The sequence below is a fragment of the Rattus norvegicus genome, chromosome 8 (assembly GCF_036323735.1).
Source record: "Rattus norvegicus strain BN/NHsdMcwi chromosome 8, GRCr8, whole genome shotgun sequence".
In the NCBI taxonomy this organism is placed as follows: domain Eukaryota; kingdom Metazoa; phylum Chordata; class Mammalia; order Rodentia; family Muridae; genus Rattus; species Rattus norvegicus.
In genome coordinates, this window is record NC_086026.1 from 62,849,894 (window position 1) to 62,877,003 (window position 27,110).

Consider the following 27,110-nt stretch of genomic DNA (forward strand, 5'->3'; position numbering starts at 1 on the left):
ATTACAGTCAGAACAGTCAATAGTACCAGTGTTTTCTGGTACTAAAATCTTTCAGAAGATCTTAATAAACATTTAACATTAACAACCAGGTGTTATGTCATGTGCCCATTGTCTTAGTCAAAAGGCTGAGGCAAGAGGGTCAGTTGATCTAAGAACTTCAAAAGTAGCTTCTAAGGCAGCATAGCAAAATCAAAAAAGAAGACAATTTGGTGAGCAGTCCTTGGATTTGTGTTTGTAAGTGGCGTATAAAGGAGCTACTAACATTGTTTAGTAGGTGGGGGGCAACCTACAAAAATCCTCAGGGATGTGGAGGGAGAGGCAGAAATATCAGGGCCATCCATGACTACATAGTGAGTTCAAGGTCAGCCTGGGCTACCTGAGACCCTATCTGGAAAAAAAAAATATGTGATTGAAATAAAAGTTTTAACGTGTATTTAAAGTGGCAATATTTGTGCTTTTTTTTCCTGGTATGGTTATTTAATTATTTTTCTATTATCTTTTTAACAGGTAAAACAAAGAACAATAAAAACATATCACAAAGTGTCTCTAGTCAATCAGTGGAGACTAATCCTAATATAGTCATACCTGAAGAAACTAATCTAACAATTAAAAGTTCTTTTGAAACAGAAGAATCAGGTAAGATTCTTCCAAAATGTTAAAATTAGTCTCAAAATTTAAAAAAGAAAACAAAATATTGTTTAAATTAGAAGTTATTTAAATTATTATAGGTCATTTTTATTCTTAGACTTTTATGTCCATTGAGAAAATTATTGCCAAATCTCTAGTAATTTGATTAAAAATTAATATTTCATATTCATTCTTTCATAGAGCAGTAGACACACAATCTAGTAGTAAGTAGTATTGGTCAAATGGGTAAGTCTGTACCTATTAGTACATTAGTACTAATTTCCTTAGTTCACAAAGTCTAAGTCCTGATGTATTAAGAGTTTTTCCAGCATTCTGAGTTGAGTGACTTTCAACATTTGTTTCTGGGAAGTTACACAGTATGTACTGATAGTCGTGGTAATCTCTTTATTCATAGCTTTGCAGTTCCGTCTCTCATGGAGTACCAATGTAGCATAGTTAGTCCATATATAGTAAGCACTTTGGGAATTAAAGAAAAGGAAGAGTCAGTCAGTATCAAAAGATTTAAAATATAGAATGAGTTTTTAAAAGTCTTACTGTTAAATATAGCACAAATGTGGAAAAATACATAATAATGTATATAGTTCTCTGTTATAAAATCAAATGAAGAATTCCCTTGGAATCACCTCTCAAGGAAGAAAAGGAAAGCACAGGAAAGAGACCCCCAGTAACCTCCCCGCTGTACCCTGTGTCTCTGTTCTTCAGAAGTAGCTGTCATCTTTGCTTCTCATACTTTGGTAAACTTTATGCCTTTTTGGTATCACTTCCATTTATTTAGTCAGTCTGCAAGCCATATCTGGTCATTTCTCCTTATCTGTTTTGATTGATTGTTTTTTTGAGATAGGGTTTCTCTGTGTATCCTTGGCTGTCCTTGACTTGACTTTGTAGACCAGGATGGCCTCAGACTCAGAGATCCAGCTGCCTCTGCCTTCTGAGTGCTGGGAGTAGAGGTGTGCATCACCTCGTAATTCCTTACCTGCTTTTAAATGCCTAATGGCTTCCGGTGTTTTCACATCTTGTCTTCAAAACCTAGTTCCGGGTATCTTTGTTTGAATTCATTGTTAATAACAAAGCTCAACCCTCCATTTCTTAGGCTGAACTATAATTGAGCATGTGTTTGCTTGTGTGTTCACATCTAGAAGATTATCCTTCACTTAAGCTTCATCATAAACAAAAGAGAACTCATAATTCTACTTCCTCTGAAAGCCTTGCCAGTGTATTATGAGTTTCCCTCCAGGCTAAGAATGGATTTCAGAGGCCAAGTGCTTATGTAACATAGCCCTCAATTTTGTCTCTAGCATTGCATTTTTAAAAACATCACTTATCCTGTAGCTGTGTGCCTTCATATAATTTTCACACTAATCTCTCCCTGAGTATAGAACCAAGTGGGCTCCATACACAATATGATCTTTACTAGTTATGGTAGTTGCAGACATTTTTTTTGATTTTTTTTTCTTTATGTTTCTTTTTGTATTGTCAGGTTATCTGCATTGTGATTGCTATAAAATTCACTATGGGGATGCTACATCGTTTCCTCTTACATAACTTCATGTGGTACCTCCTTTATAAAGTTTTTATTTTATCTCCCAGTGGCCTTTCTTTTTTATAAACTATTACAGTTTTCACTGTACCTTATCACAGTTTTCAGTTCTGTATTTTCTTTTTTAGCTGTCTTAATTTCTACAAGTTCATTGAGTGACTCATTCATATTTGCATTCTAGAGCCGTGTATATGGTTGTACTCAGTAAATATGTCAAATGTTAAAGTATACACAAAATCGTATTAATTGTGTAAAATGATCTTGGTCTCATCTCACCACAAAAAAAATATATCAGGCAAAAGAAGGTCAGTAGATGTGGCAAAATTGAAAATCCAATCAGCCAGGAGGCTGAAGCAAGAGGATCACTGCAGGCCCAAGGCCATTGTGGGCTCCACACACAGTGAGACCTGTCTTACAAACATCAAAAAAGGAAGAGAGAGGACAAGGTCTAGAGAGGGAGACAACACTATTTCCACTAGTGGTTAGAGCTTAGGACATTTTGTCCCTTGGTAAGTATTGGATATTCTTAAAGTTCTACGTTTTCCTTCTCTGTGGCATCTGTTATCCTAGAAACCTGGGAAACAATTTGACAGTTGTTTACAAAACTGTCTGCAGTTAGAAAAGTAATTAGATTTTTTTTGATACCCAGAGAATGAGAAGTAATTGTACATCAGTCTTAAAATTATTGGTATGCCAAAGATTTGTACATCCTTGGCAAAGTGGGTTGTTCAGGAAAAGTGACTGCTTCAGAAGCTAAGCATACTCAACTTTCCATCACACTGGTGTTTTACAGATGGGCAATCTGGTCAGCCTCCATTTTGTACATCCTATCAAAACGAAGATGTAGTGTTAAATGATCTGAAGAGTGGCAACAACCATGACGTTCTTCCACAGGAGTCCCAGGGAAACTTCTCCCAAATAAGCGCTAACATTCAAAAAACAGCTGTACCTGCTGAACAGAAGTGTGCCCTTGACATTACCTTTGAGTCTGTGTCTAACTTAAGTGATTTTAACCAAAGAGGAAGCGCTACTGAATGTGATGAACATTGTTCTGAGTTATACACCAGTCAGATGCCCACTGACGCTGGAGCGGCTGTGGGTGAAGAGAGTTCTCTGTCTCCAGATTCACTGAACCAGTCTCAGTATCAGCCTGATCAGCCCCGCGTGCCAGTCACTTCATTTGTATCTCTTGGTGGTGAGACCAATGACAAAAACTTAATTCTCTCGGGGAAAAATTCCCAGCTTTTGTCCCAAAGTACTCCACTAACTGGAAAGCCATCTAAAAGTCAATTTTGTGAAAATTCTAATAATATAATAAAAGTAAAAACTAATTCTCATGCTTCTGAGTCACCAGATTCTAGTGACACTCACAGCAGTAAAGATGAAACTAACAGTAAATCACCAGTTGCTGCCCAGACACAACCAGATTGCCAAGATAATTCTCCACTGCAAAGCAGAACATCTCCTGTGATTATTGAAGGTTTAGGTGTAAATGTGACTGAAAAAATAGAAATTAGTATTGAAGAAACATCCCCTTCAGATAAACAGCTACCTAATGATTCAGCTTCTGTTGACTTAAATCCTATGGGAAGCGAGTCAGAGCCACTTCAGTCTGAGAACACTCAAGAGCCTCCTTCTGTGAAAGATGGAGATACTATTTTTCTCTCTTTGAGTGGACATAACGGCTGTGAAGAAGTTGCACTGGTTCCTGGAGAAGGTAATCCTGTAAAAAATAATCATTCACTTTCTTCAGAATCTGGTGGTTCGGTGGGAGTCTCTGCTGAGACCCAAAATACTGATGGCAAAGCTAGCGACCCAGCAGAGGTAGATGCGTCAAGCATTGTCTCTCTCAAAATCATCATTAGTGATGACCCATTTGTTTCCTCAGATGCAGAGCTTAACAGTGCTGTGTCTAGTATCAGTGGAGAAAACTTACCAACGATAATTCTGTCTTCTAAATCTCCTGCCAAAAATGCAGAATTCGTTACATGCCTATCTTCAGAAGAAACTGCAAGTGCTGTTGTATCTGTTGAAGTAGGTGATTCTGGCTCCATGGAGCAGAACCTTTTAGTGCTCAAACCTGAGGAACCCACGGTAAACAGCACTCAGAATGAAGATGGCATTGCTTTTTCAGCCAATGTTGCACCATGTGTTCCTAAGGACGGAGGATTCATACAATTGATGCCTGCTACAAGCACGGCGTTTGGCAATTCAAGTAACATTCTGATAGCTACCTGTATGACTGACCCAACAGCCTTGGGACCAACTGTCAGTCAGTCTAATGTAGTAGTGTTGCCCGGGAGTTCTGCACCTTTGACTGCACAGCCTCCTCCACAGCAGTTACAGACGCCACCTAAGTCTAACAGTGCATTTGCTGTCAGCCAAGCCGTGTCACCAAACTTTTCACAAGGTAACTCGTAAAACCACTGGAGGTGAGCCTGGGGTATAGTTCAGTGGAAAAGCACTTATATAGCATGTGCAAGGCCATGGACTCTATCAGCACTGAACAGAAAAAGATACTTGTATGTGTGTATACTGTATATGTGTGTGCACACCTATTTTGAGCTCCCCTGGATTGTAATCTTAATTTTCTTGTGTGAAGTCACAGACTAGGAAATAATATAGATAGTTCATACGACAGACTACTCGAAATAATTGCTTATGCCTCTTGCCATCCAATTCAGCCAGGATTTGTTTTAGATCTTGTAGGCTCTAGCTTTAATTTGTTTTCTTTGAACAGTTTTAATCTACAGCACTAAGCTGTGAGAAAAGAAAGCCTAATTTATTATATAACTGTATACATACTTAAGCTCAATGTTTCGGGATATTTATTTTTATTATACTTATAGTTTTTAAGAAATTTGTCATTTAGAGAGACTTTCAAGAAAACATTTTATAAAACTCTAATTTCTCACTATCTTCTGCCATTTAAAAATGATTCAAGTCTTTAAAGGGGACTCTTGTGTTCATTGTATGCTGGTTTATAAGCAGTTAGTAATTGACAGACTTAAATCAATTTATGTTTCTCAGAGATAAGAACTTACACATGTTCACTTACATTTCCATGTGCACTAGTTCATAGACATACAGTGAAGTTTGATTAAATGTTATCAACTAAGTATTAAGTTTAGTGAATCTATTTTAAATGAGATAAAGAAGAGATGAGAATTGGTACAGAGTATTCTTGACTTAGAATAATGAGGTAAGACTTAAAGTTAAAGATGTCATTATAACGCCTAGGTGAGTAGAGTGAGACTTGAGACTTAGAGTTAAAGACTCATTATAACGCCTAGGTGAGTAGAGTGAGACTTGAGACTTAGAGTTAAAGACTCATTATAACGCCTAGGTGAGTAGAGTGAGACTTAGAGTTAAAGACGTCATGCCTAGGTGAGTAGCGTGAGCATTCCTGGGTGTTTGGCGAGTTGTCAGCGTGCATGAGAATAAGGTAATCTGATAGGGGCACTTAGTGTGTTAGATGGGAAGAGCTCATTTACAGAGCAGGACTGAATTGCTATTGCTTTACTTCTGGTTAATTCATGAGGACCATGTAGACACTGTAGTTTCCCCCAGTAGTTTACTCTAGTTAAAAAGTATATTTTCTTTTTGACCAATACCTTTAAGGTTTAATACTTTAGGAAAATAGTTTGGGGCTATAAATATTCATTTGGAATTTAAGTTTTCTGATACAAGGTTCAAACGTGAAACTTCATTACTCAGTTTCTAATTACTTTGACCCCTCAGTATGATCTAGCTGTAGAGTCTCCAGCTTGGGAAAGTATTGCTTAATATTTAGATTTACTTTTTCCTGATTTATTAGCTTTGTTGTTGTACTTAAGTCAGTTTTTTAAAAAAAAAGTTTGGCGGGGTTGGGGATTTAGCTCAGTGGTAGAGCGCTTGGGCCCTGGGTTCGGTCCCCAGCTCCAAAAAAAAGAAAAGGAAAAAAAAAGTTTGGCTTAGTTATGGCTACTATTGCTGTGATGAAAAACACCATGACCAAAAGCAACTTGGTAAGGAAACGGTTTATTTCACTCACAGTTCAGTACAGCAGTTCATCATCAAGAGCAGTGAGGACAGGAACTCAAGTTTAGGAAGCTGAAGGCAGGAGCTGATGCAGAAGGCTTAAAGGAATACTGCTTACTACTTATCCCCACCTCTCCCTGGCTTGTACTTCATGACTTGTCAGCCTATTTTCTTAAAAAGTAATAGGATTACCAGCCCAGGAATGGTATCATCCACAGTGGACTGGGTCTTCCCACATCAGTTACTAAGAACATGCACTACAGGCTTACCTACAGCCCATTCTCATGGGGGTGCTTTGTTAATTGAGATTCCTCCTTTTAAGTAACTCTGGCTTGTGTCAAGTTGACATAAAACTACCCAGCAAAATTAACCCCTTGTTGGCTTGCCACACAAATATATCATTGTTAAGCCATAATCTTTCTTTTCTCGTTTTCCACCAACAGTAGATAGACATCAATAGCATTACAATATAAACATTCCAAATTTTAAAAGTCCCACTGTCTCTAAAAATTCAAACATTTAAAAATTCAGTCTTTTGGGGCTGGAGAGATGGCTCAGAGCTTAAGAGCACTGGCTGCTTTTCCAAAGGTCCCTGGTTCAATTTCTAGCACCCACGTGGCAGTTCACAACTACATGTAATTCCAGGGGATCTGCCACTCTCAGTCAGACACACATGCATGCAAAACAACATAAAAATAAATCTTTTTTTAAAATTGTCTTTAAAATGGGCAGTCTCTTAAAATTGAAGGTCTTTCTGTTGTAGTTTCCTGTCAAATCAAACAATAAATTTAAATACTTTCTTCAAGAGAGGAGAACCAGGGCACAGTCACAGTCTGAGCAAAGCAAAACCAAAGTGCCAACAGTATAAGTAATTCAGTGTCCAGTGTCTAAGATTCACTGTCTTCTGGGCTCCTCCAAAGTGGCCCAGAGACTGGGTCCTTCTCTGGCTGTCCTCTGCAGCCCACACAGCTTGTTCTCTTGTACGGCTGGCTCCACTGCTGCACTGCTCCACTGCCGCTGTCCTTGGTGGTTATCCCACGGTGCTGTCAGCTCCAAAACTCTGCAGTCCCCTGCTGCAACTGAGCAGACACTTGTGGGCTCCTGTCAGGGGTTCCAGCTCTGCTATCCAATGCCAAGCCGCAACTGTTCTCCATGACCCTCTCATGCCTTCAAAACCCAGGTGACTTTAAACTACCAAGTTTGGCTACCACCAGGATGCACAACCTTGGTGGTTCTGAAACACAGCTTCTGTATGCTGACCCCAAGGAAACATTTCCAGAAGATTTACTTCACCTCAGTGATGCTAGTCTGTTAATCACAGCTGATTCTTCAGCACCAGCATCAACTGTCCTGGGAGAGCAGAGGTTTTACTTTAGTAGTTCTGGTCTCTTGTTAATCACAGCCAATTCTTCAGCTCCAGTTGACTAGACACTACAGATTCTTCACACAAAAGGCCCAGTAGAGTCTTTGCTTCCCTCTGGGATTTAGGAAACCAGGCTTCCGTTGTCTGCTTTCAACATTCTCATCTTCCAAGCTCCTACAGAATAGCCCACTGAGCTCTCAATTGCTTTTTTTGGCCCAGGGTTCCTAAGTTCTTCCACAGTCCTCCCAAAAACAAACTGGGTGGGTCTTTAGTGTACCCCACTCCTAGTACCAATTTCTGTTTTAGTTGGGTTATTGCTGAGGCAGAAAGGGCTTATCTCACTCAGGTCTGTATTAAAAGCAGTGAGGACAGGAATCTGGAGCTATTGCAGAAATTGTCAGGAAAGAAGATTTGGTCACAGAATTTGTTTCAGAATACTAATTTATTGTTGTCAAAAGATTTATGGAGGAAATCTGATATTAGAATTATTTTTTTAGGATCTGCCATCATAATTGCTTCTCCAGTACAGCCTGTTCTTCAAGGAATGGTGGGGATGATACCTGTGTCTGTAGTTGGACAGAATGGAAATACATTCTCCACTCCTCCTCAGCAGGTAGCATTTATGAACTAAAAATGGTGTGGGGAACCATTTGAAACAGCATAATTAATAGGGGTTTTTCTTTATCTCATTCTTTCTCCTAGGTCCTTCATATGCCTTTAGCAGCACCTGTTTGTAATAGAAGTATCACTCAATTCCCCATTCCTCAAAAATCCCAGAAGGCTCAGGGACTCAGAAACAAGCCTATTACAGGTACTTTTTAAAAAAAGAGTTAAAATCAACTTTGTATCTCAGAAGCAACAACTGAATGTTTTCTTCTTGAATACATTGTACCATCTCTTTACTCTTGTCAAAAACCTGAGTTACTCTTGACAGGTATTTCTCAGTCAAATATTCCTCATTTTCTGTCATCAGTAGTGTCCTACCCTGCTGTCCTTTGGGAGAAGGCGAGATACTTGGTTCTCTAATTCTTCTATATTGGTTAGCTAAGTGATCCCTTCCCCTGTTCATATTAGAATATATTATAACTTGGTACCTAAACATTTCAGGAATTCCCTGTTGTTACAGAATAAAATTGAAGCTCCTGGCCCTGTGTGGTGGCAAATTCTGTATACCTCATCCATGAGAGGCTGAAATAAGACGCTAGACCAGGCCGAACAATTTGAGGCCCTTTATTAAGGAAAAGGAAAAGAAGTGAAGGAATCTCCTTGCCCCACTAAGTATTCCCAGAGGGTCCTAGGGATTTTACTGGAGAATGTTTGTAATAGCTCCTTTCTACCTCCAGTGTGGGCGGTAACTGGGAAGCAAGCGCGCTCGCGCTCTCGCTCTCTCTCTCTCTCTCTCTCTCTCTCTCTCTCCCTCCCTCCCTCCCTCCCTCCCTCCCTCCCTCCCCCTCTCTCTCTCCTCCCCTCCCCCCCCACCCCCGTCTCATTTGTTTTTAGTAGGTTTGGATAGGAGCTTTTCAGTATTGTTAATCTTTTTATACAGAATCAGTTCTTTGTGAGATGAATTCCTATGATTTTAGACCCTGGTTTTGCCCTGATCTTTATTCTTTACTGCCTTCTGCTTCTGAGTTTGTCTGTTTGCTGAAACCTTGAGATGCATCATTGTTATGTAGCACTGCTTTCGGGGAGGAACCAGGAAACTAACCACGGTTCAGAGTCTCACTTGTTACCCAGTGAGCTTACTGGACTGATTGACAGAGATTTGAGTGAGAGATAGTAATCAGGAGCAAAAGTGACTGCTGTGTCATTAAGGAAGCCCATCCAAGCCTGGATGACAGCTCACAAAATCTAGAAACCTCGAGTGTACTGTACAACTTAGCTGGTTTGAGGCCCTTCCAGGTAGCTCTGTTGATCTGAGCCTCTTTGAGGCCGGTGGACTAGTTTCTATTTTTTGTAGGTAGCTTCTTCAGTCTTCTGTGCTGGTTTGTGACTGTCTTTTGCAGTCCTTGCTGATCATTTATATATGCCTCTTGGAGCAGAGACTGGTGACTGAATACCCACAGCGACTTCCTGAAGTTATTAATTTGTTTACTACCTGAGCCCTAGGAGCCTCCCTGTAGGATGAGGGTTTTAATATATATATATACACATATATATATATATATATATATATATACACACACATACACACATACATATATATATATGGATATATCTGTGTATCTATATGTGTGTGTATGTGTGTATATATATATATATATACATGTATTGCTATAAGTAACCATTAGATAATTTGTTTAGTATCTCTCTGATAACCATCATTCAGAAATAATTGTTTAATCTGCAAGTGTCTAATTTCTGAAGTCAACCTTTTAAATTACTGTTTATTATAGAGAAATTACTTACAGTATTGGCTTGGTTGTGAACCAACTTGTGCTTATCTTGTGGAATTTTTATTTATCAACTTTGAGAGGTAATTTACTGATATAGCAATTACAGTTTAGAATTTCAGGGCTTGAAATAGCCTTTCCTGATCTTCTGACATAAGGGTTGTTGACGAGATCTCATGTCATTTTAATATTTCTGCCTCTATGTATGAGTTGCTGTATTTCCCCTACAGTTTTTACTTTGTTTTTTTGCTTTGAAAATTTGGCTACTATAATATTATAAGGGCGATCTTCTCTGGCCACTATTATTTTTAGGTGTTGTTGTTGTTGTTGTTCCCTTTTTCTTTTTAAGATTTGTCTGGTTTGTGTATAAGGCTGTTGTTTTGTGGCCACTGATGTTAAAGGAAGCCACTGTGTTCCCAGGAACTAGATGGTTGTGAGCCAGCAAATGAGCCCTAAGTCTTCTGGAAGAACAACCACGTGCTCCCAACCACTGAGCCATCTCCCTATTTTGGGACCCTTAATACTTCTTGGGTTTGGATCTCTTTCTTTGTATAGACCTGGGAAACTCTTGGCTATGACAATGAATACATTGTCTGAACCTAAGGATTTCATCAATTCCTTCTACCCCTATATTCAGGTTTGGTTTCTTGAATATAATCCTTTCTCTTAGAAACTTTGGTTCATGTTTTCTTTCCCCTTTATGTATGCCTATACTACTGCTCAGCCCTAACCCCATGCCTGACATGTACTGCTTTGCTTGCTTTGTGTGCTGACAGTGCTTCCTCCTGTGGCTTTGAGGGTCGTTTCTTTCAGTTTTAAAACTTTTCTGTTGGTCTTTTTATCATCTCAGCTTCCTTCATAAAATTTTGCTTCATTTTTTTTCAAATTACTGATTCTTTTATGCACTCTGGTAACTAATTTTCTTGTCTAAGTCATGGGTCGATTTCCTTTTCTGTGTGCTTGTATGTTTGAGTTCTTTATGTAGTAGTTATCCTGTTTTGAAATGGGATTCTGAAAATTTTTTTAAAAATAAAAGGATGTCAGTATTTAAAAAGTCAGGTGAGAAGGAGCTAGGAGAGGAACAGCAAGAATGATAAGGTATATGGTTAGAGCATGAGGCCCATAGGGGAATATTGTGTGTTAGGTTTTGAGAAAGGAAGGGCCGATACAAATCGTTACGTTACACCTGAACTCTTCCTTTAATTCTTTTATTTTTTGTGCTCATAATTATTTCCCCATCCCTTTCCTCCCTTTCAACCCTTTCATAGCACTCCTTCCTCTTTTCACATCCACAGCTTCTTTTCTCAATAATTTTTTCTATCCTTATGTATGTACATATGTATCCCTAAATAGAATCTGATCAGTCTGTATACTGTCACGCATATGTATTTCATGATCCTTGGTAATTAATAACCAGCTGGTCTACCATTCCCTGGGGAAGACTATTTCTTCTCAGCTTTCCTTAGTTGCCTGTAGTTCTTTTTATTTATTTCCATTAATTTATTTAGTTATTCATTTTACAGCCTGATCACAGCCCCCCCCATACCCGAACTCTTAAAAGTACAGAAGTATAAATTGCAAAAAATAATAACAACAAAAAGGAAATTTAAAAAATTTAAGCCGAAGACTAAAATGCTAAGATTGATGGAGGAGCCCACTTGATCACTTTAGTTCAGTCTAGAAGGATGCTGTAGCAGACTGTACAGCTTCTCCCTGCTGTTGCCCGGGTAGAGATTCAGCTTTAGACCCCTTATCGTAGCTCCATAGCCGTCTCCAGCCTGCTGCTTGGAATCTCTGGCTCCATCAGGATGCTGCCCCATATTCCCTAGTCTGCTCTTTCTGCAGTCCCAGTGTGTGGCTCCTCTGAGTAGTGGCAGAGATGAGGAAGTGGTGAGGGCCTCTTGCCCTTCTCAGGTACCATATCTATGACATGTAGCTTCACTCTGTCCTCTGTGTACCTTAAGTTCATCCTCTGATTGGAGTATTTGTCTCTCCCCAGCTCTTGGTATCTTGTGCTCAGGGTTTTTGATATCAGCATGGTGTGGCTGGATGTACCAGCTGGCTTCCTTGTGGAGAAAAGCCCATCTACTCTATCTCTACTTCATGTGGCTCTTTCTCCATTTGTGATTTATCACTTTGACTTTATTCCAACCAAACTCCAGGTCTCAAAAATACCACTTCTAATTCATTATAGCTCCTTTCCCCAAGGCGCTTTGGTTTTTTTTGTTTTTGTTTTTGTTTTGTTGTTGTTGTTTGTTTTTGTTTTTTGGTTTGTTGAGACAGGGTTTCTCTGTGTAGCCCTGGCTATCCTAAAACTTACCCTGTAGAACAGGCTGGACTTAAACAAACAAAAATCCTCCTGCCTCTGCTTCTGTGCCACAGTCAGGCACTCAGCCCCAAGGTGCTTTCCGAAACAGCTAACCTGTTCTAAGTATAGTTGAATTTCCTTCTCATTTTCTTTGACATTTGCAGATTTAGCCAGCCATGGGCAGAAAAACTTGGAAGAGTTAAAAACTACATTTGTGCCAAATTCCCTTCTCATCGTTTTTTCTCTGAACAGTACAATATTAGCTATTAACATGGTATCTGTATTATATCATATCACTAAACTAGACATGATTAAAGGATATGTACAACTCCATTTTTCTGTAAGGAACCTGGTCATATGCATGCACTATCCATGGGATCTGTTCATTCAGAGACACTGGTAGAGAATTGGTGCAGTAAGTACCATCTGGAGCTTTAGAAGTTGTGGCCCTGAAGGTTGAATTCATGTTTGCCTGAAATTAAAGCAGATCATTGGGTCTGTATCTAGATTTCCTCTATACAGTGGGTGAGTCTATATTGTAAAACAATGTAAGTATTAAAGAAATAAGTATATGAAAGAGTTTGCAAATAAGATGATTTACTCATTGTAATATCATCTGACTCATTCTCTTTCAGAAGAATAAATATATTCTTTCATAAAGAATTTGTAATTTCTAAAAAATTAATTTATAATTCCAGGAAAACAGGTAAATAATTTGACAAGCTTGTCCAGTCTTTCAGAAGCATGTCATACACAAAGGTAAGCATAAAATACGTTGTACCAAAAGTTATTAAAATGCTTAAATGACTGACTTTGGGGAATTGCTAAAAATAAGATGTTTCATTTTTATTTCAGTAGAACTGAAGCTTCTGATAAGAATACAGCCACTGAACTTGGGAAAAAAATGGAAGACACTACAATTCCCCTATCAGCAGAGAGGGTAGCTCCTCCCAGCAGGCCATTTGAAAGTCATAGGCGGGTGCTTTGTTTTGATAGTACTGTTTCTTCTGTTGCAAATACACAGGGGCCACTATATAAAGTGACCTCCCAAAACAAAGAAAAGAAGGAAACATCTTTTCCTCGCCTTGACTCACCCATTCTGTCCTCTACCTTAAAATCACCTACTAATAATGCCATCAAGAGAGAGAGGGAAAAAACTGTGCCCAAGATTTTATCTAAATCAGAAACTGCCTCCAGTCGACACACCACTGTGAAAGAAGTCCAGTCTGAAAAGAAAGTTTCCCCCATAGAAACGACCCTTGAATCTTTCCATAAAGCAACAGCAAACAAGGAGAATGAACTGTGCAGTGATGGGGAAAGGCCGAAGAATCCAGACACCTCAAAACTGCCTGGCGGGCAGCAGAATGGGAGCTTGAAGAATGAAAAAGCCATGGCCTCACTGCAGGAATTGACCAGAAAACAAGCCACACCCTCAAACAATAAAAATGCCACTACTGTAAGTGGGACTGTGAAGGATCAAAAACAAGAGCAGAGTAAACCTGCCGGCTCGTTAACTGGGCTAGAAACTCTGCAGGATGTTCCACTACACAACCCAGCAAATAGGACTGCTGATAGTGACTTGCCGGGACCCCGGACGACTGGCGCAGGAGCAGGAGAAAAGCATAAAGAAGAGCCTACTGACAGTATGAAGGCCCCTGCTAGTAGACGCTGTGGTGAGGAAGGCAGCGTGCCCAGAGCAATGATCCCAGCTGTCACTGCTGACTTGCCTGCCTGCAGCCCAGCCAGTGAAACGGGCAGCGAAAACAGCGTGAGCATGGCTGCCCACACGCTCATGATTCTCTCTAGAGCAGCAATTGCTAGGACTACAGCAACTCCTCTAAAAGATAACACGCAGCAATTTAGAACATCTTCAAGGAGCACTACGAAGAAACGAAAAATTGAGGAATTAGATGAGTGTGAGAGGAACTCCCGCACTTCTAGTAAAAATCTTGCAAATTCATCAGTACCAATGAAAAAGAAGAAAATCAAGGCAAGTTTGAAAGTTTTCATTTCAGTTCCACTCCTGTCCCTTCCTTCAGAGTTTAGAGAGGTCAGAAGTCCTTGCTGCAGCTATATGACTAAATGTATCCTCAGAACCATGCACTTAGTATTGTTTCCTGGTCCCAACAATACAAGTTGTCTCTAAGGACATCCTGAGGACAAGTGAATGTTTCTGTCATGGTATCACCCAGGATTTTTCATGCAGATACAGAAGTGTGGGAAACTACCATTACGTGAATTACCATGGGGAGCACCACGCGTTCTCCATCTCTTCCACAGTCTGTAATGAGTCTGGCAGAGTAGCAGAAAAACTCATGTCCTTGTGTTTTAACCAGGATTGTCTGTAGTAAGGCAGTACAAGGATTGATAAATAAAATGCATTTACTTAAAATTACCGAAAAAATTAAATGGAAAGTATGTGAATGCCGTAGGGGAGAAAGTAAAAGTTAGAGAAGTGGCTTTTAGATTTGGTGTCCTGCAAGCCTGAGTTTGAATGCTGTATGGAGTGTGTGTCATTGCTGTGCCTGCCTATTCATGGCTAATCTGGCCTGTTCTGCCTCATCATTTAACCTAAAATCATAAGTCTCGCCCCGTGGTGTGGTAGTGTGTTATAGACTAATACTTTAAAAGCACCTCCTCTGTGTTAGCATTTGGAGCTCGGTGAGTGAGTGATAATGTGCGTTAGCAGCAGGGTCAGCTGGCAAAGGTGTGTGTCTTCAAGGCTGACCCACTATAGAATTCAATCCTTGAGAGCCAGGTAAAAGCAAAACCACTTCCAGAAACAGTCCTTTGACTTACATACACACATGTGCACGTGCAGAGAGTAAATCAGTGTAGTAAAACAGTATCTGTTGGTAATGCTTTGTAAAATTTACAATTTGACAAAAATGACCACCTTAAAGGAAGCATGTCTCTCTCGTCTCAGCATTCACATGTATATACTCTGGATTTCATTTGTGCCTTTTGCCCTAAACTAACATTGAATTAGGTTAGTAAAACCTCTCTGTCTTTCCCTATAGAAATAGATTGTAGCAAACTCAAAAATGATGCAATTTCATTATAATAAAGAATCTAATGTTTTAGGTGATTTGCTAAGAAAATTATCTGGCCTAGAGTTTATTGTTTTTCCTTCTTTTTTGTTTTTATTTTGACAGAAAAAGAAGCTACCTAGTTCATTTCCAGCAGGAATGGATGTGGACAAGTTCTTGCTATCACTGCATTATGATGAGTGAAGGACACCCTGACATAGAGACCAGTAGCTATTTAAAACTAGTGTCCTTCAGACTGCGCGTAGGAAATGGGATAGAGACAGACTGCAAACATGACCTGCACTTTGACTGTACTGAGGTTTCACTTTATATCTAAGTCATGCTGTTTCTGAAGCAGCTTCCTAGTTTGTAAATAGACTTTCATGGAATATTTGTATTTTAGACAAAAAGAACATACGCAGAAATGTAAGTAAACCCTGTCTGCAAAACTGTATAGCTGTGACACTGTATATTGTACATGTGTACATTGTGTAAAATAGAGCTTAAATCAACCTAACGTTCCCACACTGTCTTGATTGACTTCCTGTGATGCCCGAGGCTTATTCTTCTGGAGTAGTTTCTCATCTCCTTTGGAGGAAGATGATGATTATTCTTATAAATTACCTTCAGCCAATACTAGATAAGCCACTAAGTAAAAAATAATAATGATGACCACCTCAACTGGTTAGTAAAATATCTAATCAGAAAACAACAGTTTGATGATTTCCCCCTAGAGTCAATATTTTATCACCCTAAATAAATTTCAGTAAAATCTATATTTCTGAAGTTTTATACTTTATTCTGATCATCTATCCTCTTTGTTTTAAAGAGATTTTTATAAACCATTTATTAAGTGTTCTGATATTTCACTTACAACTTTTTGAAATTTTTTACAGAACATTAAGTGGTTAGACTATTGAGCCATAAAAATTTGAGTTGTGTAGTAGTCGAGATTTCTTGATTATATGTAAACTTTCCCTAAGCACTGGGAATACAAAGAATTGCACTAATTCATAGACTTTTCATATACTAGTGACCAATGCACATTAATTTAAATCTTGTATGTAAAAGCTTATATGGAGGATTGTCTTCTGGTGTCTTCGAAAGTCATGTCCATCTTAAGATGTAAAAATGAAAATCATAGTTATATTGTAATTTAGTTTACCCTCAAATGGGATATGTAAATAACTGTGTTTATACATAACCTATAGAACCTCGCGTTCTTTAAAGTGTTATAAATAATTACTCTCAAAAGGTCCTTAGGGGAGTGAGAGGTGCCTTCTCTGTTAGACTGACTCATAAACAACAGTCAAGTTGAAAAGCTGGCTTAAACTTTAAAGGAATGACAGAAATTATCATTAATACTTGACCGATTGTGCCTAGATATTGAAGTGTTTTCTTAAGTTCTTACTGCTTAAATATCAGTATATTAAGGTTTTTTTCTACGGGTGTATATTTTATTAAAAAGTCACTTTCTTCAACCATTTTTTGTACTGGGCCTTTAAGAAATAAATCCATCCAACTGTAACAACAAAAAACGTCTTCAATATATAAATTATGTCTTTTTACTTGCTAGATTTTACTGTACAGATTTATATTTTGAGAAATTTTATATGACTATGATATATACCTAAGGGACTAAGCATACAGCTAATGTTTATATAACTCAGCTTGGGTCTATCCTACGGTTAGGTTTGAATAAATATATTTTCATTAACTTTACCAGTTTGGATTTATATTGACAGTCCTATTTAGAAACTTTTGATTAAATTTATTTGTAGCTTAGTTAATTCTCTGTGTTTTTCAGGAATTCATGAACTCCCATCTGTGTGATGCATAATGAGAATCATATATAAATTAACTCATGCTATTTTTAGTCAGTGTCTTTTCTGTAGGTCAGGCTAGCTTTGAATTCATTACATAGTCCAGTGACTTTGAATTCCTAGTCCTCTTCATCTGCCTCCTCTTAAGTGCCAATATTGCAGGCATGCGCCATACACAGAGCTGCTTCAGGGTTCTTGTCAGGTTGCTTTTGTCTTTTTTAATATATGTACGCTGTGGCTGTCTTCAGACACACCAGAAGAGGGTGTTGGATTACATTGCAGATGGTTGCGAGCCACCATGTGGTTGCTGGGAATTGAACTCAGGTCCTCTGGAAGAGCAGTCAGTGCTCTTAACCACTGAGCCGTCTCAGTGTTAGGTTTGTTTGTTTGTTTGTTTGTTTGTTTGTTTGTTTGTTTTTTGAGACAGGGTGGCTATGTAGTCCTGGCTGACCTGTGTAGATGAGACTAGCATCAAACTTACAGACATCCTCCTGCCTCTGCCTTTCAAGTGCTATGGGCTAAAGGCATGCATTACCCATCCTGACCTTCAAGATTCTTACTGAATTAGCCTGAAACCACTAGATAGTAAGTCCAAAGAAAGTTTACAGAAGGATGTCAGGTATTTTTATTTTTCTCTGCCATTTTCTCTTAGGACAAGGGTTTTCACTCAGTCTGGAGCTTGATAGTTGTAAGCTATGCTGCTGGCCAGGAAGTCCCAGTTATCATCCTGCATTTGTTTACCACATCTGAAACAAGGGTACAGGTACACACAGCTATCCCTTTCCTTTTACACGGGCCCTTGAAATCCACATTCAGATCTTCATCTGCTCTGTCTGTATTTTACAGGTTTGCTTGTTTTGGTTTTTTTTGGTTAGGTTAGGTTAGGTTTGGGGATATTTTTGGTGGTGGTGCTGGGATTTTCTTCAGGATAGGGTTTCTGTGTGCAGTCCTGGCTGTCCTGAAACTGGCTCTGTAGATAAAGCTGGCCTAGAACTCAGCAATTCACCAGCTCTGCCTCCCCAGCACTGGGAGTAAACGTATGTGCCACCACACCTGGCTACCACAGTTTCTTAAATAAACTTTCCTTTTCTGTGTTCACGTGCACTTCGTCTTACTGTGATTCAGAATCCTTTATAATTCCAAAGTCAAACACTTGACAACCAATTCTTTGTTCACCTTAGCTTTAAAGCCCATTTCATGGCAAAGCATTGTTAAAGAGTGTGAGGCCTCTCACAGTCTTTTATTTTATTTATGAGAACATTCATAGTTTACTATTAGAATAGTGTCCTCAATTTGTATACTATTTTGAGATATGTGATACATACATTGTGTTACTTTATAGAAACCCAAAACATTCTGAATTATGAAATGCAATTTGTTCAAAAAGTTGATGTGAAGAATTTCAGACTCAGCGTCTACCCGCATACATATGAACTAGTCGACTTTGTGAATAGATTGTGTTCACTGGCTACATCATAACTCTAGCTGTTAGTATTCATGTTTTTTCAAGTATACCTGCTATACTTCCTAATTCAGAATTATTGCTATTTCAAACTAAACCTCTATTAAAATAAATTTTTGAAATATGTTAAGGTTATAGCTTAATTGACACTGAATAATAGCAAATGGAGGTCAAGATGGGGGCACAAGCCTGTAATCCCAGCACTCAAGAGGTTGAGGCAGGAGCATCGCAATGAGCAAATGGTAAAGATCATGAGGTAAGTCTCAGTAAATCTTTTGGGTTTGATTTGATTTTGGGTGTTTGAGAGTGAATCTGAGAAGCTCTGGGTGGCTTGTAGGTCACTGTAGACCAGGCTGGCTTGCCCTCTGTAGAGGGTGTGCTGCTGTGCCTGACACCCGAGGACGCTTTGGATACACCACTCTCCTCATGACTTCTTGCCAAGCTATTTTTAGAGAACTCTGCATTCCGTAGCTGTTTGAATTGTTTTTGGAACTGTGCAGAGATGTTACTTCTTAAGTAATGTAAATTTCTGCTTTGACTGTCTGAAACACCTTGGCTCAGATTTGACATGTTATAAATTGCAGTGTTTTACTGTCACACAAAATTTTCTGCTCTTGTGGAAACACCATGTTTCAATTATGGGGGAAAAAGGCTTAATAACTTTCACTCCTCGGTCTTTTTTTTTTTTTTTTTTTTTTCGGAGCTGAGGACCGAACCCAGGGCCTTGCGCATGCTAGGCAAGCACTCTACCACTGAGCTAAATCCCTAACCCCTCCTCAGTCTTTAGGTATCAAACTGATAGCTAGTGTAAACATTTTACAGTCATATACAGCACATAAACAGAAAATGCACCAAGAATACATTTCAAGGGATTTAAGACTCTCAACACTCTAAAAACCTGTATCCCTCCTAATGCTCCCAGCCCAAAGGGTCATCACTACCCTGGCTTCTAGAACCTTGGACTCAGCTTCTTGAGGTAATTGTAAGTTTACTAGTGTGGCATATTCATTGTGAGGGTTGCGCATGTTTTATTCAGTCTTAATACTGTACGTAGTTTCACTGTGATTTTAAACAGCGAACCTCATTTTACAAATACTTTGTGTTCCAGTCAGGTCCAATATGGGGCCATGTCTATGCTTGTCTGTGTTTGGGGAATTGCTACACTTTTCAGTCAGGTATATGTTGTTTTAGAAACAAAAACCCCAGCTGTTCCCAATGGAGACTCAGAGGAACGTGCTGAGGTGAAAACCTAATAGTTCAGAGAGGCAGAGAAAGCCCAGTGGACCTTCCTACTCCACCAACGCCCCAGAAGGAAAAAGCCCTTTTCCCTCAAAACCCTTCAACTCAAAGGCTTCCCACCCCTTTCTGTTTTTTGTGTTCACTCCCTGTCAGCTGGTTGCTTGTTCCACCTCTTCACCTAGGTTGACTTTATTTAGCTCTTGGAGTAAAGGTGAGTGCACGGTCTTTTCAGTAAATTACACAGTCTTGGGGCTCAGCGTGTGATCAAATACCCTGCAACTCTACTCTTACACACCCAGTGGCATTGCTGGGTCACAGTGTTGTCCATTCCCAAACAGGTTTAAATTGTCCTGATTGTGGCGATCTGTAACCGCTGTACAGAAACCAGTGCTCACGGTTTCCATGTTAATCATTTTGAAGAGTGAGTATGTTAATATACTCTTTGTTATTGTGGACTACCCATCTCTTTTGTCTACCTTTGTAATGAATTGACTTTTTAAAAATAATTTTTCAGTTTTCTTTCTGTATTCTAGATACAGGTTCAAAATTGAGTATGTTTCATCTCATGTCAATATTTCTGTATTTCAAGTTTTCTTTATTGTCCTGTTTTAAGAAATCATCCGTCTGGAATTGATGTCCCCTGTGGATATCCTGTTAACCCAGTGCCATTTACTAAGAGATTGCATTGCAGGAGCTTTAGAGACCTCCAAAAACACGAGTCTGAACAAGTCAGACGTACTTCACGCCCGAATTCTGCATCAATAGCCTGCCATTGTTTCTGCACAAGTCCATGGCACAGATTTCCTCCTGGCTGTGCCAGTCAGTTTTGGTCTTTTACAGCCAGTGGACGCCTGGATCTTGTACTTCTTTCTGCTTCTGTGGGCAACACCAGTTCCACTTTGCTAACATGTGGTCTATACTACCTGATGCCAAACAGTCAGATCAGCACTGAGCTGTGTAAGAGCCTGCAACAGTCCAGGTATCCAGGGAGAGCAGCGAGGCTGATTCCAGGATGGATATAGAAGGCCAAACGTGCACTCAGAGGAAGGCCTGAGGTGGGGGTCTCATTCCTGGGAAGGGAATGACTCTTCAGAAAAGTTAGGGATCCCTTTGGCAAAATAGGGTACATAGAGATTTATCTATATATGTGAACTAAATCATATAGTATTTTAATGTCAGAAACTGGAACCGGGTTAAGGTTTCTTGGGGTTTTATGTGTTTTGTTTTTGAGAAAGTACCTTTAAATGGCCAGTTAGGTCTTTGGTCATGATGCCGATTAGTCCTTGGTGAACTTAGAAGTGTGCTCGTCTCGGTGTGCCATGGGACAAGCATGTGTGGTGCAAGCCTGTAACTCCATCAGTTGGGCCGTGAAGGCCGGAAGAACAGTAGTTGACGGTCTTCCTTGGGTACATGGTAAGTTCAAGGTCCGTCTGGACTACATTAAATTCTGTCTCAAAAATATTACCTAATAGCATTTAGAAGTTTTTTTCTATACTTAAGAGGATGCCACTTTCATTTAAATACTTCATATCCTAGAGCAGTGGTTCTCAACCTGTGGATCGTGGCCCTTTCGGAGGCCACATATCAGATATCTTGCATATCAGACATTAACATTACAATTCATAACTAACAAAATCACAGTTAATGAATTATCAACAAAACAGTTTTATGGTTGGAGGTCATCACATCAGGAGCTGTACTAAGAGTCACAGCTTTAGGAAGATTGAGAACCACTGGCCAAGGGAGCCTTAAGCTTAAGTTTATCTAGTGTCCCTAAAGAGCAAAGAGGGAGACAGCTGTGGTCCTGAGTAGTCCCAGGTGACGCTGCTGTTGTACGTCAGGGTTAAGTTACAAGTCATGCACTTGGCTTGCATAATTTCTTCTTAAAAAACAACACATTCAGTGGTTTCCTTCCACCATGTGTGCTCTGAAAATCAAACCCAGGTCACCAGGTTTTGCAGGGAGCACACTTAAGTGGAGAGCTATCTCAGTGACCCCGTTTGCACAATTTAAAAGGGACTGCAATGTTCCCAGTATATTTTTGCTGTAGACATTCTAATCCTATGAACCCCTATGATCACTGGCCTTTGGGAGTAGGGCTCTGTTTACTTCCCATTTGAAGGGGTTAGTGATAATAGTTTAAAGTGTGAGTTACTGGTAACAACTAGCTGAACATTCTGGAACGTTTTACCTAGGTCAGATAAAAATCTTAGATTGACTTACATGAAGCCTGAGTATGCATTGCACACCCAATAAGAATCCAGTCTCTCTTGAATACTTTCCTTTCAGTTCTTACTGGCAGAACTTTTTGAGGTTAGGAGCAAGAAAGTTCTTGATATATAGCAATAAAACAAGAGGTCATCCTTACTGAAATGGGAAATGCTGCCTAAGACTCTTCGATGCCACTTCCCCCGTGCTGGTTGTCTCTGGCCTGCACTTGTTAAGAATCTGAGACTTGGAGCAGGAGCACTCCGCCTGACCTCTAGCTACCCTGCAAACGGACAGAGCAAGAAATAATGGGAGCAGCAGTGAAGCCAAACGCATATTTGAGGAGAGGTCTCTAGTTGGCCATTGGTCTTGTGTGAACTGCCTGGGGAGTGTCGAGAAAGAGCCCTGTTTGAAGCTTGTTGTAGCCGTTAGTTAGGCAAGGCTGGCCCCAGGCATTGCTGTGACTTAGCAAGACTAGAACTGAGGTAAGGGCATGTCTGTTGTGTCTTACGTCTTCATTCTTAACCATTTGTATCTGACTATGGTTTTGTGCACATGTCCAAAGGAGGCCATCAGTTCCCATGGAGCTGGAATTAGAGCTGGGAGCCACCGAGTATGGGTGCTGGAAACTGAACTTGGGTCCTTTGGAAGAACAGTACATACTCCTTGCTTCCAGGAATGAGCCAGAAGCATTTCTCTAGCACCATCCTCATATTTTGAGATCTGTTCATTTACTGAGCCAAAGCCCACTAATAACCTAGACTGGTTGGCCAGCAAACTCCAGGGTCCACCTGCCTAGCTATTTAGCCTTTCTTGCCCTGTGCTAGTGTTAGACAAATGTGCCATCCTCAGCTTTGATACAGATGCTGGAGATCTGAGATCTGAGATCAGGTCCTCATGCTTGTGTGACAGGCACTTTACTGAGAGATTTGCTGAGCCCCCAAATTTAGTTCTGATTTGCATCTCTCTGATGGCTAAGGACAGTGAACATTTTCATATTTACAAACCATTTCCGCTTCTGCACAAATAGATTGGGTTATTTGGTGTGGGTTTCCCCCTTTGGTTATTAATTTTTTGTTCCTTATATATCATGAATATTAATAGTCTATCAGTTGAATAGTAAATATTTCATTCTGTAGACTGTCTTTCCATTCTGTTAACTTTACTGTGCTGAACTCTGACTTTTGTGCGGTCCCATTTCTCCGTCTGCTGGAATCCTAGTCAGTACTTGTTCCGTTTCTGAATTGAAAACTATCTCCCCTTGTTTCCTGTAGTGGTCTCAAGGTTTCAGGTCATAAATTAATGTCTTTGATCCATTTTAGACTGATTTTTGTATGAGGTGAATGTAAAAGTAATTGGGGGTTTCTTATGTCTCTTTTGCTCAGTGTGTTTCTGTGCCAGCTCCAGCCCATTTTAGCTCCCAAAGAACTGACAGTGAAACATGGCGTTTTATTAACACGCTTCAGCTCAGCAGTTTCTGGGCCATTCTAATCGGCAAGGCTGCCTGGTTCCCAGCCGTGTGGCCCTTTACCTTCCGTCTGAGTCTTGGCTGGCTCCCTCTAGTCCATGTATGTTCTCATGACTTTGTGGTGAACCTTCCTGGTCCATCCACATGTGTAACTTGAATTTTTTCAAAGCCTATTTTTAATGATGGCTCTTAAATGCTTTAAGCTCCCTTTTAGCCCACCACCCACTAGGGGTAGTGGAAAAGAAAGGATGGCAGGGGACTGTTTAGAAAGGTTCTTTGGAGCAGCTCCTGTCTGGAAACCGGCAGTTCAGTCCACAGGTTGTCATAAGCAGCTCTCTACTCTCAACACTTCACAGATACCCAGCAGTTGGGCTCCATAGAGTCAGGTTAGCAAGCAGCGATGGCACTACCTAGCAGAGACAGCCAGGCCTTAGCCTCGGCTCAAGTAAGCAAGCAGGAAGGACCCAGAGGGACGCCAGAAGTCCTTGGCTGTGCCTCTCTCAGGGAACCAGAGATCAGTGAAGACTTGAGACCTGCAAACGTTACACAGCTGGCTCTATAAGCAAGCCCAGGCAAACCTCCGTCACTGCCCCTTGGGCCTGTTGCTATTCTTCCAAACATCACAGGTCCTCTACAGCGCTTGCCTCAGCTCGTGCATCTGTCTCAGCTGACGTCACTCTGCCAATCAGCCAGACTCCGGTGAAGTGGCCAGAAACTGCAGCACACCACCAGAAGTTCTTTGGTGCTTTTCTCTCTATCGAGTCCCAACAAATGCAGTTCAATTATGCAGTGTAAGGCTGACCAGTATAAGCGTGTTGTTAGCAAAGAATCCATCACGTCCTTTAGCAGAACATCTTGTCACCTGTGTCCACTTCAGCTAAGTGTTTGCTGCAGCAAAACACCAACCAACCAACGTTTCAAAGAACCTTGAAGCTTCTACTTTATCATGGCCTCTCCACTTTCTTCTTGTGATTCCTTTTTTCCCCTTTCTTCATCTCTTTCTGGGAGTCCCTAAATAGAATTGGAAGTCCTACCCTATTCTCTTCTACCCAGCTAACTGGTAACAGCTCTTTATTAACCAATCATCATCTAAACATACAGTGCACAAAACCATCCCCCACAGGTGAGTAGAGTTTAGTTTTATTCTTTTGTGTGAGGACATCAGTTTCCCAGCATCACTTGTTCTGGATGCCTCTCCTTTTCAACAGCTGCTGAGAATTAGCCACAGCTGTGAGCTTATTTCTGAGTTTTGTATTCTGAAGTTCTGTGTTCTTGAATCCCTCCCTTGGATGTTATGTATTGATGAGTGGCAATACGCTTACATAATACTGTTTGGTTTTGTTCAGTGAATGACAAAAATAAAAAGGAAAGGAAAGGACATGACTGCTCCTAGGTGTGGTGGAGGAGAAACTTCATTGTAGATATGAGAGCAGAGCTAGAGTTAAAGCTGGGAGAGTACAGAGTACACATGATCAGCCAGCATAGACAAGATCATACTTAGCTGGGCCATGTTGGGGGAGGGGGAGGGAGAGAGGGGAACCAGGTGAAGCAGCCAGAAGGCAAAAGGTACAAAAAATGGCAGGAAACCAAAATACCTGCATTATATAGAGACAAGCCTCTGGGCGAAGAGTATGCCAGCTATACTCCTGTAACAGATTGGAACTGAGGGATGCTGGGAGAACCAAGAGGCCAGGGCTTTGGTATGTGAAAAGGGCTCCTCGGTCATCAGGGTTTGAAGCTTCACATTTAGTATTATGAAGTTGAATATATGAACATTCATAACGTATATACTTTCATTTCTTCTCCTTTCGCCTTCCTTCCTCTACTCCACCTCCCTCCCTGCTTCTGTTTGTGTAGTCAGGGGTAGAACCCAGGGCTTCGGGGCCAACACCACCAACTGAGCTACATTTCCAACCCTCTTCTGTCTTGGTGGATCATTCCTTCATTCTTTGTCTTACCTGACAGCTGTCTTGAAATCTAGCTTTTATCATGGATGGATAAGGCTATACCTGCTTGCTTTTAGCTTCTACTTTGAGAGCATATGGTTTCCTGTTCTGCCACTTTTAGTCTGAGTCTTTGCCAATGCGGTCTCTTGTAAGACACTTTTTTGGTTCTTTCAGGACAGCATTTTTTCTCTGTTGGAACTCATTATATAGACCAGGCTGGATACACACACACACACACTCACTCTCTCTCTCTCTCTCTCTCTCTCTCTCTCTCTCTCTCTCAGATCCTCCTCCTGCCTCTTCCTCTGAACTGCTGGAATTAAAAGACATGCACCACCACACCTAGTGGATTGTGGTTTTAAGATAGTATTTTCAAATTTTATGTTGAGTCCATTAAAAATTTGGGCTGAGGGTTTTTTTAATTATAATAATTTTGTTGATTCTCTGACTGTGTTAAATACTATTTTTGTCTTCCTTACTCATTATTCTATAGCTCTACTGGTTTGCTGAGTTAGGTGTGGTCTGGTTTTTGGTTCCTCTCGTGGGATTTACTCTTTGACTCATGTGACTGTTTCTTCCTGCTGTTTGGAGGGCTCCTCTGAAGAGCGTCTCTCCTGGCCTGGTGGCATGGCTGTAGCTCATGCTCATTTGGGAGATTAGCCATCTTTAAATTTTCATTTCTATTCACATAACTTTATTTGAAACCAATTTTGACTGTCCAAGGATTAAAGTTCAAAACCAAACAGAACATAAACATCCAGTGTGCGCTCTGGTGGCAGACAGAAGTCCGTGGATGTTAGGTTATTTGGGGGCTTGAGAGAGTCAGGCTTTGTTGCTGCTGTTGTGATGATCTTTGGTGTATTTACACATAAAATGCTGGAACTTTTACTCTGCCGTCATCAGGAGAGAACCTGTTTCAAACTCTCTCCGAGGATGGCTTCCTTTACTTGCAAGTGGAGGGGGAAGAAAGCGTGGTATTTCACTTCTCCGATTTCTGTTCGTAGTACAGTGTGCAAGTCCTCCCTGCTGTACGTCACCCTCTATGGGTCCTGGAATCAAATGCTCTTTTTTTTTTATTTGTTTTTTTTTCCCCCCAGAGTTTCTACTACTCTGTGTAGTCTTGGCTGTCAGGGCACTAGCTCTGTGGACCAGGCTAACTTTAAACTCAGAAAGATGCACTTGCCTCTGTCTCCAAGTGCTGGGATTAAAGCCATGCACCACACAGGTAGCAACAAGTGCTCTTAACGGCTGAGCCATGCCTCTAGTACCTACAGTGTATTTCAAATAGTAGAGTATCCGACTGTTTACCAAAAAATATTAAAGGAGGAGAAATTTTTATTTGCAATTTCAATGGGTTTTTGGATGTGATTTTTAAAAATTTTTAGTAGAAAATAATAAAAAATGAAATAGCTTATCCTGAATATAATCTGGCCCAAGGGGTAGTTCACTTCAGCGGGTCACGTGGAACTGTCTCCTAAAACAAGATGTCTACAGCTTCTCAATCAGCACGGCGGAAGCCCCTCCTCCTCCATTGCAAATACTAGCCAGACCGAATTCTCCTTGCTTCAAGGCATGAGCCAAGTGAACAACAATCCGAGCTCCAGACATCCTAGGAGTAAGAAAACATTTGGTTCTTTAATCTAGAACAGAATTTAGGACCAACCAG

The 27,110-nt window shown here is 40.3% G+C and overlaps 2 protein-coding genes across 8 annotated transcripts in view; one reads left to right on the forward strand and one right to left on the reverse strand.

Annotated features, from left to right (window-relative positions):
* Npat (nuclear protein, co-activator of histone transcription) overlaps positions 1 to 17,172 on the forward strand; it is a 37,925-nt gene extending 20,753 nt beyond the window's left edge. For 2 of the 7 annotated variants that reach the window (XM_008766268.4, XM_008766266.4), the window contains exons 12-18: positions 508 to 636; positions 2,979 to 4,595; positions 8,066 to 8,181; positions 8,271 to 8,379; positions 12,968 to 13,028; positions 13,125 to 14,259; positions 15,425 to 17,020. In XM_008766268.4, the coding sequence (XP_008764490.2) occupies positions 508 to 636; positions 2,979 to 4,595; positions 8,066 to 8,181; positions 8,271 to 8,379; positions 12,968 to 13,028; positions 13,125 to 14,259; positions 15,425 to 15,502 (3,245 nt within the window). In that variant the 3' untranslated portion in view covers positions 15,503 to 17,020. Of the gene's footprint in view, positions 1 to 507; positions 637 to 2,978; positions 4,596 to 8,065; positions 8,182 to 8,270; positions 8,380 to 12,967; positions 13,029 to 13,124; positions 14,260 to 15,424 lie in introns of all 7 variants that reach the window. The other 5 variants (XM_063265465.1, XM_063265466.1, NM_001108147.1 and 2 more) reach the window with 5 other exon arrangements.
* Positions 17,173 to 26,109: 8,937 nt separating this feature from the next.
* Acat1 (acetyl-CoA acetyltransferase 1) overlaps positions 26,110 to 27,110 on the reverse strand; it is a 29,078-nt gene continuing 28,077 nt past the window's right edge. Inside the window, exon 12 of the mRNA NM_017075.2 lies at positions 26,110 to 27,053. Coding sequence (NP_058771.2) covers positions 26,933 to 27,053 — 121 coding nt within the window. The 3' untranslated portion in view covers positions 26,110 to 26,932. The remainder of the gene's footprint in view (positions 27,054 to 27,110) is intronic.